The 14552-nt window shown below is 42.7% G+C and overlaps 1 protein-coding gene across 1 annotated transcript; it reads right to left on the bottom strand.

Moving 5' to 3' along the window:
- Positions 1-8557: 8557 nt before the first annotated feature.
- Positions 8558-14348, bottom strand: sox2 (SRY-box transcription factor 2). Its single transcript, XM_044198219.1, has 2 exons — positions 14210-14348; positions 8558-11866 (listed from the first exon to the last, which is right to left on the bottom strand). The coding sequence occupies exon 2, from the start codon at positions 10424-10426 to the stop codon at positions 9458-9460; it is 969 nt and encodes a 322-aa protein (XP_044054154.1). The 5' UTR covers positions 10427-11866; positions 14210-14348; the 3' UTR covers positions 8558-9457.
- Between the last annotated feature and the right edge of the window lie 204 nt (positions 14349-14552).

Genomic DNA, 14552 nt, shown 5'->3' with positions numbered 1-14552 from the left:
ATATCAACAAAACACAAAGGTTAACATACACCTCCTCACTACTGCACTACTGTTTTCTTTAATTTGACAAATCCGGAATTTGCATAATCCCATTTGTAGCAGTGTCATTTGGATTATAAGAATTACAAAATATGAGAAATCATACAATAGTTTTAATTGTAATTAATTCTATTCCAAGACACCAGGTTAGATAGATGGATGAATAGATAGACTTACTGTAAAGACACACACACACATACACACACACACACACACACACACATTGAGTTTCTCCAGCATCCATTCAGAAGACTCACGCATGCCCCCAGGGCTAGAAAGGCACGCGGGCTCTGGAGGCCCCCCACCCCCCAATATCGTTTGCACAATATAGGAGTGCTGAAATACGCTGAAATAATAAGCATGGGTTTTATTTAAAATTGAAAGTAGGCCAGTTTATTCTCTTGCCATATATTTAAATGTTGTATTTTAGTTTAAATGAGCGTATTTGATATTTTTGTTTCGACTTATTTACTTTATTTTAATCTCTTTTAGATCATACAACCCTCCACTGTTCGAACAAAACACTGACAGCCACACCTTTTCAGTCACTTTTTCTAACAATTTCTGGATGTGTGATATTCTAAAATAGGACAACCCCCGCCGTCCCCCTCCCCGTTTAATGTGCGAGCGGAGTTGTTGGTCAACAGTTGGGTCGGGGGGCCAGGCAGAGGAGGGAGGGCCGGGAACAATGGACTGTGCTGTTGTATGCTGGAGTCGGTGGAGGGAGAGAGAGGGAGAGAGTCAGGCTGATGACAGAGTGAAAGAGGTTAGTGTCTATGCTGGGAAATGAGACCAGAGGAGGGGGGTTCCTGTGTCTGTTGGCTTGTTAATGATGATTCAGTCCCATCAGCTCAACAGCCTTCTCTATCCTGGAATCTCTGAATGCCTCCCGCTCAGCGGTGCCATCACAAAAAAAAACACATTTGTAACAGTGCAATTATAATTATAAAAAGCTTTTTAGATCACCACTCCAAACTGAAACACTTAAATATAGCCTACTAAAATACGCGTATATGTTCAGAAATTAAAATCAATCGATAAAAACAGACATCAGAATCCCTCTGATGTGTATTTCTTGTCAAATCGATCACTTATTTCGTTTTCAGAAAAAGAAAACTACCTTGTATCCTTTTATCAGTATCAAGTGTTGAATAAAGTTCACAACAAGGGAACAAAACATATCAGTCTTCTGACGTTTTTTCTCGACACTTCAAACAATAGTAAAAGGTTATAGCTTTTGAGTGCAGGCTATCTTGTGTCCGCAATTTCGTTGGCAGACTTTTGTCTAACGAAAAACAGCATTATTTATCTAATGACTGATTTCCAGAAGCAGAGAAAATTGAGACCTGCTTTACAGAGATTCGTCCTGATTCAACAAGTGATGGTGCTGAAAATCAAAGCTGTGAGCTGGACGACCAACACAGCTGCAACACCTCAACAAACTGGATCAAAATCTGCAAAAAAAAAAAAAAAAGGTGTATCCACCAGGCGACCCACCCGTCCTCTTCTTCTCTCCGCTCCGCTCCCCTCCCTTCCCCTCCCGGGTCTGCCAGGCTCCTTGAGCCGGCCATGGGTGGCAGTCAGCCTGGAAACCCGCTGATATTGTTCCAGACGAGCGACGTGTTGCATGACGGCAGGGAAAGTGTTGTTCTGCTTCAAAGTCTAAAGACAAAAACGTAGAAATGGTCTTATACTGTGTCTATGCGCTGGGCCATTTTACACAAGTCATTTACATTTCCGGCATCACTACAGTGTTTGTGCTTTAACCATACTTTCTGTCTATTTATCCGAAATTTGCATTGATTTTCCTGACAAGTTATGTCAAGAAGGTGTTGGATTTGGTCTTTTTCCTTTTGCTTACACTGGGTGTGCAGATTGTACCCCCGCCTCTGCCCTCTTCCCCGCCTCCCATAACCCTCCCCAGGCCCGAGGAGGGACATCAGCAAACACAGTCTCCAAATTTACGGACAACAAAGGACCAGCAGACCGTGCACCACTTTCACTTGTAGCTGCATGATGGGCCGGTCCCATGCAGTCACCTGTTGCTTCAAGCTGCCTGAATGCGCTAAAGAGCAGAAAATATCCTACAGGAAACAAGAATATGAAATAAAAAAAAACGTGATGTCTGCATTGTTGAAATCTGCCTTTATTTATGATTTGATGTAGAGACGGTTTGTTTGGACCTACCCCCCACCCCTCCCCCACGGTTGCTTTTCACACTCAATCTGTTCAAATTTACAGCTTAAAAGCCTGTGTCCTCTCCTCGCTCTGTATAGTTTTTTTTTCAGTGGCCATATAGGTTGTGAGTTGATCTCCTGCATTGGAGCTGCATTGTCCTCTTCCCAACAGCAGCCAGCAGGCTCAGCAGCCAGCACAGCCAGCCAAGCGTTTGACGTTATTAAATAATAAAGAGATGCTGATCTGTTAGCATTGTTGTGAAGGAAAAAAGGCCAATTAGCGTGCCGTTATACTGCCATTATGGCTGTATTAACTCGAATTAGTTATAGGACAATATGCATTTTGACACTTGCATTTTATATTTTTTGACTATAGGGAAAATCTGTTGAAATGATGGCATGCGAAAATCAGTGATTGTAAAACAGTGACATAGAGGCCTGGACATAAAATAAATACTTGAAATATATATATATATATATATATATTATGGAATACAAACCAGAAAACACATTTTGAAAAAAAACAATTAATATGAAAAACTGCCTATAATTAGATATTTTGGACTAAAACGGTGTGATTTGGGGTCTCTTGGTTTAGCAGAATCAGAAATATTTATTATCACCTATCTGAATATCAGACTGAAATTGATTATCCAAAATGACAAAGTATGGGAGTTAAGTTATGGAGTTTATAATTCAATAAGAAGTACACTAAGTGGAGTAATACATTGGGCCTACTTAAAAAGTGGGGAGTAATAGCAGCTTTTGTGTAAGGCGCTCACTGATTTATTAGCAACCCTAGGCAGAGCTCAGATCAGTTTTAGCGCAGAGCTGAAGGATTTCCCTGGCAGGCACAGTACAACAGGCCTTATATTGTTGTTTGTCGGCTCTTCTCAGAGAACAATCCCCCTGCACTCCCCCCTCCACCCTTCTCTCTCTCTTCTTTCTGCCCTCTCCTGCACTTTCTCCCGGCATACCTAATCTCTCCAAGAAGCAAATGTTTTCAGAGGACTGAAAACTCAGGCTTTATCAATAAACTCTATTAGAACTTAAGGTCTTAACTCAGGTCAACACAAGTCATCTTTTGCTTGTTCAGAGACATTGTTCGCCATCACACCACGCAGTCCTCCTCCATAACGTTATTAAACTAGAATGATGTATGAAAACGCATTTTTTCAATAATTGTTATTCATTTGAATCAGTAGTTGTCTGGTGGAGACCAAATAATAAACTATTAAGCTAAACAAAGACAGGGGACATTTGAACTTTTACGCAGCCAAATGGGTGTGAAACATTAGTCTCTCGGGCATTTTACAAGAGCCAATCAGAGCCGAGGACCACAATTACCAGACGCAACACAGAGTTAGTGATGACTGGCAGTTAGTGATGGTTACTGTGTACAAAGTAAATGCCACAAAAAAAGAAAAAAAGACTAGAAAAATATTAAATTAAAATGCGAAATAAAAGTATGGAAGTTGCTGAAAAATGTTGGTTAAAAAGTGTTTTACATGAACATGTAACCAGCATTTTAATGTTCAAGCGGCTGCAGGTGATGCAGAGTCTAACTAGCCTACTGCTGTATAGTTTCTAGCCTTTAGGCCTATTATTAGCTATTTATATACTAATTTACACGGAAAATCTTCACGTGAAGCAACATCCACCTACGTGGTGCTATAGATACCTGTTATAGAGTGGAAGTACATAACTTATAGCCTGCATTACTGGACTACATGTACTTTGTCATATAGCTACTCCCCCTCTGCCCGACAGTAAGTAGCCTATAGTTTCATAAAAAACGAAAAGAGACAAAACTGTTGTTTTTATGCGATCCGCTGTAAACCGTGCATTCCTTTAATGATGGCGCTCTATAAATCTGTCAGCATCAATGAGCAGAAATGATAAACGGAGCTCGAGCCGCTGGTGACGTGGTGGGAGGAGGAAGGGGGGGGAGAAGAGGAGGAATTGGGTGGGGGGGGTGTAGCAGAGGCCTCGAGCCGCTGAGAATGCAGGCCGAGAGCAGCGCGAGGCTGATGGCATGCTGGTCTGTGTCAGTGTGTGGTCCTATTCAATGGAAGTGAGTGTATGTGTGTGTGTGTGTGTGTGTGTGTGTGTGAGAGTGAGAGAGAGAGAGAGAGAAAACACTCTCCACACACACACCGCCCGCTTCCCTTCCCTGCACCTGCGCTACATCAGCAGGCTACTGGCTGCCATTCAGTCCCTCTACGCTCCAATCACACACACGCACACACACACACACACACACACACGCAGCTGAAACACACGACAGCTCTCTGCTCTGACAGTTTTGCTATTCACCCATTCTTGCAGCTTTTCTCTGTGATGAAGGCAATGTCGGGCAGTCTTTAACAACACGACAAGAAGGGGGAAACGTAAACACTGTACGGTTGATTATTTTAGAAGTTTTCAATCCTGTTCATTCAGCGCCAGTCCTATGGGAAGGCTAGATTCGCCTTACTCACTTTGACTTGCACAACCATCCTCATATGCGACAGAAAAGCCTACATTCATCTGACGCATTGTAGTAACTTATTAAAGCACGTAGGCCACTTTAAAGGCCAAAACTTTTTCGGCCATTTAAATCGGACGTGGCCTTTGTTCACGTAAAAGGAATGATTACTGAAAAATGTGGAAAACGGCATGAAAAATATTTTTGTGTTTTTCAACTTATCATAATTAATAAAATACATGCCTGGTTTAATCTTGTGTTTACACGTTGTAAAAAACTTGCTATTAAAATAGCTGTCAATCAGTCAGAGCGCGTTACAGTCCTGTGTTTTTCTATCTTTTTTGCCGATAGGGATTTGAGAAAAGGGTTGTGTCCATAATGACAACGAATGGAGTAAAAGGAGAATGATTTTGAAAATATTACACATTTTGGTGCAGTGATTTTATGATAATGGGGGTGATTATATAGGCCGACCTATCTTGCCAAATAGGCTACCACTGTTCCGTCCAGGTCGAACAGGCCTCTGCATTACCAATTGGTTTTCATGATGAAAATTGGTTTACTTGGCTGCTACAGAAGACACAATATAGGCAACTAAAGTAAACTAACCAACGGAAACACATTTAAGCACCATTGGACCGCTTCATGTGTGGATGACGTCATGCCCCCTCCTCCTTATTATCGGCAACATGGTGAAAAAGGAAAGTGGCTCTCTTGGGATTACAGGCCACTAAACTCGTTTTGTTTGTGTGTGTGTGCACGCCTGTGAGGGGGGGGGTCATTTGACCTAATTTTAGAAATCATATAATCTCAACAACAAACATAAGATTTGGAAAGCGGCCAGTAGGCCTATAAACTGTGGACCGACACACCTAATATGTTCAGGACTTGTGGACTAATAGTTTTAGATTTATTTTATTTACTTTTTTCCTAAGGCCTGCTTCCCTGCCTTGTCTCTGGCTTGTTTAAAGTGGTTCATGACCTGCTGTGACCGAGTCAAATCTTACATTAAATTGTATTTTATGCTTTATTAGAGGCCTAACATGTAGAATAATAACCTTTTCTTGCCTACAATTGCGAGAAATTTAAAGTGTAACACCTATAAAGTGTTGCGATAAAGGCCACTTGAAAGCTATAGAGCCCGAGCTGTAGATATACACACGCGCACACACGCCCCAGGTTATCATAGATCACATCTGGGAGATTTTTTTTTTTTTTTTTTTAAAAGCGGGGGCAAAAAAAAAAAAAAGCAGAGGCGCGCGCTTACCACCTGTTGCAGTCCAAATATCCTCGAGCAGCGACAGCCAGACTCTGCACGCGAGCAACAGAAGGGGAGATGGATGGATGGATGAACGGACGGATGGGTAGATTGATGGATGGGTGAAGGGGATGTGGGGGAACACCTTGACCTCCCAGCTTCTACCCAAATCACACAAAACACACCCGGTTGTTCGCGTTGTACATAAATATTTAAGAAGAGCACCAGAGTTTGTTTTCTGTAGGCCGATATAACAATCAGAAACATCAGGCTGCACATTACTGCACTTTTATTTTAACCGAGATTAGTAGAAAGTGTGACGGTGGAGTCCCCGTCGACACATTATCACGTATGAGGTGACCATTTTACACTCGATTCCCTGTATGACCGGCAGCGCTGCTGTGCTGTGCAGCGCCTTGACTTAATGTTTGAACAGGAGAGCCTCTGAGATTAAATCACATTTTGGAAAGCACAGGGGCTAAATGCGGGCTAATATTTTTCTACCGAGATAGCGCGATATCAGTGTTTTCAGAGTGAACATTTATCGTGTCCTAGTTTGTGACTGCTTGGCCTCACTCACATGGGAAGAAACTATTTTGTAAAGACTGATTTTTATTTTTATTTTGAAGGCAAGTTTTGTCACGGAAATACGAATAAAGACTACAAATTTAAAGCGTGGTGGTTTTAGTCGGTCAAATAAAAACCAAAATCTAACATCCTGAGGAAAGGGCATCAGTATCACATAAAACACAACACAAGTGTAAAATACTTTGGCTCTGGTTTTGTTTTCAATTTTAAAAGCTTCCTGGGCCTTAAGCTGAGTATCCTGATTGTGTCAACAAGCACTCTTTACAGGCATTACAAGCCACAGCTTTTTCTGATAGGCTACTTCCCAGAAAATAAAAGTTGGCCATTAAGTAGTCAAATCAAGTATTCCCTCCATTCAAAAACGCTTTTCCAACACATCAAATGTGCAGCGCTCAGCCGGGAGAAAATAATCATTTCGCGGGGCCTCCGGGCCTGCTGGGGCCCGGTGTTCATGGAAAGAAAAAATGAGACTTTAATACGTCTAGGCCTACTCGTCAGACCTTTTAAAAACACTCTGTTTATCACCGGTGTTCTCGGCTATTACAACCAATTCAGCTGCTCGGATCAATAATTAATGGAGCAACCAACGATCCCTTGACCTCTTAAAGGTCCGACTGGGAGAGAGAGACACACACACAGAGAGAGAGAGAGAGAGAGGGGGGGTGTGCGGGGATAAATACCGAGGGGCCTCTTCAAATATTCATCTGCCGGTTAATGTGAGCTCCGCTCCCCCGGGACCCAGCCTGCGAGACACAACGGCCCTAATCTACCTCGCTGTGCACACACACACACACACACACACACAGACACACACACACTCCCCCCAGATTTAAAACCGTTAGTTAAATTCAGAGGGAACAGTTAGCTCATCATAAGGATTATTATTATAGTGGGGAGAAAGCAGCCTGGCTGGCAGAGAGATGCATGGGAACACTTTGGAACCGGTTCCGTGTTTTTTTAAAAGGCAGGAGGGGTGGTGGGGGTGGGGGTGTGGAGTCACCGGAGAGCTTGAACCGTGAGAGCCGGGGTTAACGGGAAACAGCAGGGCCCGTTTGATTAAACATTGCATTAAAATGGCTACACTCTATATGGAGCTATTACATCGCGGGAGAAAAAGCATCCCGCTCGCCTGGCTCCTTTCAAGAGGGCTCACCTTCAATTTAGACCTAATTGAACATTTGGGCTGATAAGCCAGCTCAATGATTTGGAGAGAAAAATAGCAGGGAAAGCGTCCAAAAAGTAACACACCTTTTTAGATAAAACCAAACAACAAGAGGAATTGTTACAGCATGAAAAAAGGCCTGACCTCATAAGATTAGGTTGCTGTAAATACTCACAATTGTCCAGATATGCTATTGTCACAGTCAACATTCAAAAATAAAAATCCACCAGTGACAGAAATCCTCCTGCCATCCTGAGGGTTATAAACCTGATTTATGCCTGTTTGTGAACAAGATATTGGCATCAGCGCTGTCTAATTATTATTCCCTCAGTATCCTGTCCCATTCAAAAGCAGGCCCAAAATACTAATAACCTGAGTCTAAAAATAATATATAATGCAGTATTTAATTCATTTAAAAAGAAAATAGCTATTTTAAAATGTAACCTGGGCCTCAACAGCAATGCTGATTAGGTTTTTTGATTATAGAAGAAGAGAAATGGCAGTCTATACCTGAGGATGTTGGGCATTTTGGTGGAAAAATCTTCCCCTTTTTAGGAAACAGGCAACAAACTTTGGCTTGATGGGGCCATCCGCAGGTACTAGAAAATAGAAACGTGGTTAACCACGATGCACAAGCTGAATTATTTGATCAATGGAGGCAATGTACCCCCCCCCCCCAAAAAAAATGTTATTCATGTTAGCTGAAATCTAATAGCCTACGTTATATTCATGAAGTCAGTGTTACATTTACAGTAAATAATTAACATCAGAAGAAAGACAGAAAAGCTCCACAGATGACAACTCAACATGTGATAACTGCCTGCACACATAGAACACACAGAGAAATAAAATCAAAACTCAAACAATTTCAAGTATCCAAATTTCCAAAATTTATTCATTTCAAACTGCATATTGAAAAAAAATATACTCAGCTGAAATTGTAACTGTTATAAGGATGGTATTAGTTCCGGTATATATATACATGGAGTGGTTGGCTTCTGCGTACAGGCCACAATTTTTAAAATACAACTACGGGAATGAATTTTGAAATAAAAACTTAAAATATCACAGTAAATATACAGAAATTGTACAAATCAATTAGAAAATAAAGAGCACAAGCGTCATATCTCTAACAGATGAAAAGTGGGAGACGGAAATATAAATTAACAACCTATATTTTAAGCTGTATGAGAGAAAAAAGGTGTCTTATCTTTTTTTTTTAAAGAAATTAAAATGTTTAGTAATATTGACCTTAAATGAAAAAACAGCATTACCTGCTTCGTTTTATGTCCCTTTTCTTTCCAATGTTTGCAGTAATAAAGGAGCATAACTGATCGCTCCCATATAAATTGCAGTTCTTACATTTTCACTTTCAATATTTTCTGCAGAACTGCCGTTGCTTTATATAAAAAAAGAAAAGAAAAATGCAACCTCTTGCAGTTTAACAAACAATTTCATCTGATTGTAATGTTTCTTTGATAAATACTGTACAAAAGGTGATTGCAATAATAAAACATTTGATTGCGACTCCCACTTTCTAGTCTTCCAAACTTCATCCACCAGTGAGGAGGGGATCTCCTACCGTTCCTCTAGAACTTCCTTATAATAAAATGAAAGAAAAAAAGAGTCGTGTGTCTTTTCCTGGAGACTTCTATACAACTTTTCCCACCCCAAAATTTTTCTGTACAAAAATAGTCCAACGTTAATAGTCCACAGTTTCTCTTATAAAAGTTCTTTTTTTTTTTTTCCTCTCTGCTTTGTGTCTCTTACATGTGTGTTAACGGCAGCGTGCCGTTGATCGTCGTCCCGGGCACGGTGCTCTGGTAGTGCCCGGACATGTGTAGCCTGGTCTGGGCGGTCTGCTCGCTGACCTCCGCCCCGGGCAGGTACATGCTGATCATGTCCCTCAGATCTCCGCTTTGGCAGCCCGGGCCGGCCCGGTGGGATGACGAGGTGACGACGGGCGGGCTGGAGCTGCTGGACTCGGACTTCACCACCGAGGAGGGCCCCATGGAGCCCAGGGCGGTCATCCCCGGCGTAGTTTGCTGGGAATAGGACATGGAGTATGTCGGGGAGCCGTTCATGTAGCTCTGGGAGCTGGTCATGGTGTTGTACTGCAGGGCGCTCATGTCGTAGCGGTGCATGGACTGCATCTGGCTCGGGTTGTGCGCGTTCAGCCCCGGGTGCTGGTAGCTCAGCTGGTCCTGCATCATGCCGTAGCCACCGTTGGTCCAGCCGTTCATGTGCGCCGCATAGCTGTCCATCCGCTGGTTCACCCCACCGCCCAGCCCGGCCCCCACCCCGACACCGACCCCAGATCCCATCCCGTTCCCTCCCGGAGCCAGCAACCCGCCGGGCAAGGTGTACTTGTCCTTCTTCATGAGGGTCTTGGTTTTCCGCCGGGGCCGGTATTTGTAATCCGGATGCTCCTTCATGTGCAGGGCCCGCAGCCTCTTGGCTTCGTCGATGAAAGGTCTCTTCTCGGTTTCCGACAGAAGTTTCCACTCTGCGCCCAGTCTCTTGCTTATCTCCGAGTTGTGCATTTTGGGATTTTCTTGCGCCATCTTCCTCCTCTGGCCCCGGGACCACACCATGAACGCGTTCATGGGTCTCTTTACACGCTCCGGACTGTTTTTCTGGTTGGCGCCGGTGCCGGACGTGTTGGTGTTGCCCGAGCCCCCCGTGTTGGTCTGGGGAGCTGGGGGCTTCAGTTCAGTCTCCATCATGTTATACATCAGGAACAGCTTTTAGTTGGAGCTCCCGAGCAGAGGAAAAAACACAGAGACAAACTCCACAAGCCAGAGGCAGGACAGTGAGGAGCGCAGAGCTGCGACCAGAAGTTACCTGTCGATTTTTCTCTGCAACTTTTCTCTGGACAAAAACAACAAGCACCAAGCCGCGTCTCCACACACTCTCCCTCTCTCTCTCTCTCTCTCTTTCTCTCTCTCTCTCTCTCTCCCTCTCAGTGAGTGTGTGTCAGAGTGTGTGTGAGTGCGTGTGACAAAGAGCCTTCTCCCAAAAGGTCCCTGCTATGTTGTGTCCACAAAACTTCTCCCGTCGCTTCTCCGAAAAAGCATCAACAAACTGTACTTTTTCGCCTCTGTCCGCCTGAGCCTTGACAACTCCAGATAGTTTTTGAACAAGTTAATAGACAACCATTCATGTGACTGGGCTGTCAGTGAATAAATGGCTTCGACCTGGCCAATCAGAGCCAGCCTGCTCCCCTGACACACCAATGGGAGGCCTTAATTAGCATAAATGGGCGGGGTCTGCTCTGCCCCGAGACACACACACAAACGCACACTCAGGCTGCCCATATGAGCCAATCCAAAGTACATATTTACTATTTCTATGCTTATGGAGATATTTCTCTTGCAATATTTATATATATATAGTGGCACTTTATGAACATTTTACAGCATTATACAGAGGAAAGGGGAGTTGCAAAAGCTTGCGGGCTGTAGGGAAATTACAAAGTGTCGTCTTGCAAACTTAGTAAAACAGGACAAAAAAGTCCTAGCCTACATAGAAAATATGTCTAAAATGTATAATAAATAAGGAAATTCTTTTATGTTGTGGTTTATTTTTTTATTTAAACGTGTAGACTAAATTCTAACAGCAAATCCAAAGTACAAAGGGTCGCATATAATAAAATGAAAATAAAATCAATAAAAAGTGGTAAATAAATCCATCAAATGTTGACATTAATTGTGTCGGTATCATCTTATCTTGAAGGTGGGAGCAGCATTGTCCTGACATTAAGTCCCGGCCCGTGACATCGCTGTTGTTCAAAATCAAAAAGTCACTAATTCCCCCACTTACGGCTCCAATAACATAACAACACTTAAATAAACTTTGTTAGTTAACTCAAAGCATTGAATAGCGGTAGCGTGTGTATGAATGTGTGTGTGAGGGGGGAAGCCACGGCTGGTTTTTAGCGTTGAAAAGAGGAAAGGTAATCCAAGATGTTTCCCCCAGTCCTTTTGTTTAGTGAAGTTGAATGCCAACACACAGAAGGCAGACGGGCTCATCTCAGCACAAATAAGCGGTTTTTGTTTGGGATGTTGTCGCTACATCTGTCCGGACAAAGACCCAACTCCACTCCACGTCCACTGTCACAGTGCTTCTGTTGTTGTTAGGGCTTTGTAGTGGAGGGAGGGATAGCCTACGGCCTACTGGGGACACGAGGGGAGGAGAAATAAAGGTGAGGAATATTTTAAGATAAAGTGTGTTTGCACAAAAGGCACAGCTCATTCATATAAGCCTGAACAAGCGTGTCAGCCAATTAGTGTGAATGAAAAGCGGCCTCCACCTGCTTCACTTTATTCTGGATCAAACCGACCAGACTGCGATTATTATGAGATGAAACCAACATCATCCTATTTAAAGCTAAATTATTCACTCATATGGTTTTAATGTCAAAAAAAAAAAAAAAAAAAAAAAAGTTTTCTGAGGTTGGACGTGTTGGTGCCACTTGTTTTGCTTTTTTCCTGAATCTCCATCTAAAGGACAAGGCGTCCTGCTGCGTGACGCCAGCGCCGCCTACTGGAGAGAGGGAGAACTACAAGCAACTCCAAAATCCCAGTCGGGTTTTTCTTAAAGTACAGGAGAAGGAAACAGATGATGGCTGAAGTTCGGTTAAAGCTATAGGAAATACTATATATATATATATATATATATATATATATATATATATATATATATATATATATCTTTAAAATATATTTATTATCCAACACCAGCAGGCCTAAAAGAACTGAAAAGCACCCGAGCCACACATCTGCCTGTCTGGATCTGCAAGCCAGACAATCCCAAGAATTAAAGATAGATCAAGTACATACACCTGAAATAATTTAATTTAAACGCGTGTCTCTAGATTAAATCATAATTGAAATAGAATAGATCAAGCCTTATTATTTTGTTTTAGTCATTTGATGATAATAAATGGAGGAGCGGAGCCCCCGTGCTCTCATTATGCCGGCCCCGGCAACCTTACATAAGATTCATCTTGTGCTTAATAGGCTGCGAGAGGCGACACATGCAGCTCGGTCCATTATAATGCAAGGTTGAAATGGGCCGCTCGGCTGCTATCTGCATCTGAGTGTGTTCCCCGCTACCTCTAATCTGCTTATGATAATAAAGGAACAGCGGGGCCCTGCAGCTCTCTGAAAGCAGGCCCCATCCAGCCGGGAATGGCCCTGCATCCACAATCATCCTGAATTAAAGCCGTTGTTTGACAAAAACCAGGAGAAACTGGCGGGGCGGCTCCCTCGGACCACTTGTAAGCCCCCTGCTACACCAGGTTGGGATGGATGCAGCAAATACAGCGAGCAGCACGCTGAGATATCAAAATACTGTTTTGTGGTTGCACAAATTTAAGTGACAGGAGCACTGCAAAAATAAGCGCCAAAAAGAGCAACAATATAACTGAAAAATGAATCTAACAACAGGCGCGCAGGAAGGATGTCCTGTTTGAACTCTAATAAAAGTAACATTAACCAAAAAAACAGTTTCTGAGGTGATATTGGTGCATGTCAGTTCATCCAAATAAAATGTAAATATACACATGCCAAAATCTATAAAATAACAAATTATTTTAAAGGGAAAGAAAATGATCATTTACATAGGCCAATGAGAGAGACAGATTTCAGGTGAAACGGAAATAAACGTGTCTTTTCTTGCCACTAGGGGCCGTACCAGCGGCTGGAGACGCAGCCGGGAATATCATTATCATTAATAAGTCCTGCTTGGAAATAATTGTGGAAAACAGGCTATTTTTCAGACAGCCTAAATGGAGGAATAAAATTGTCCTCAATTTCTGAGGATCATTTTATTAAGACCGGTGAGTCTTTAGGCAGATACTCAAGTTATGGTTTGTTATAATGTTACTACAAATAAATAAATAAAAAGAATTCTTTCCGAAATAGATTTGGCCACATGTTTATTTGGGTTAGTGACACGATAAACTGAAACGAATCAGATTATAGCATAAAGCATAAACGTCTATTAGGTTGTAAAATTGACAAGATGTCGTTCAACATATTAGGCTATAATGAATTAAAATATAAAGTGAGAAAACATGGTAGTCGGTAGAGTAAAATAAAATACATTTCTCTCACAGTCTATTGAAAGCGCATCAATGTGAGTAAAAAATAACCCAGCGTTCTGTTTGATTTGACATTCAAACCTTATATTATTTAACACTGTTGAAAATAAATGGGCTACTCAAAGAGGAAAATAAATAAATTAAATTAAATTGAATCAATTTAACAAATGTCACATCCGATGACCACATGGGCTATATTCTGTCTGCACAAATGATCTCTGTGTATGTTGAGTAGAAAACCAAACCGGCCAACAACAGCTCAGGCAGTCAGTCAAGCTCAGGATGCCATGCGGTGTCATTCCACAACACTGCATGTTTTACATACACACCAACTCAAACACACACTAACATACACACTGACACACACACAAACACACACAGGGCTTCTCCTCTCCACCGCACTCCAACTTACTGCCAGTTTGGGAGTTGTCTTCCTCTCGTCTTGATTGGCAGAAATAAAACAAGATGCTATTTCGCTCAGCCTCCTCCATATCTTCCTCTCGCTTCCCCCGGTGAGGGAGCCTCAACTTGTCCGGGACAGAGCTCCCGACGCCGCCCGAGAAACGTCTATACGGCAACCTCCGCATGTCCCCCCCCCCCTCCCCGGTAGTCCGCGCGGTTTCGATCCAGCAGCCGGCGCGCTTTGACCGGCGTGCAGCCTCGTGGAGCCCCGCTGTCTGTCTGGAGCTCCGCTGTCTTCTTTCCGCGAGCCCTGCAACAAGAAAAGCCGTTTATGGCGACACACAATGTGAAAA

Source organism: Siniperca chuatsi, linkage group LG6 (genome assembly GCF_020085105.1).
Source record: "Siniperca chuatsi isolate FFG_IHB_CAS linkage group LG6, ASM2008510v1, whole genome shotgun sequence".
In the NCBI taxonomy this organism is placed as follows: domain Eukaryota; kingdom Metazoa; phylum Chordata; class Actinopteri; order Centrarchiformes; family Sinipercidae; genus Siniperca; species Siniperca chuatsi.
The sequence above is the reverse complement of the archived record's forward strand: the minus strand, read 5'-3'. Positions and strand labels throughout refer to the sequence as shown.

Coding starts and splice junctions, on each gene's coding strand:
- sox2 (XM_044198219.1), bottom strand. CDS start 10,426: ATGTATAACATGATGGAGACTGAACTGAAGCCCCCAGCTCCCCAGACC.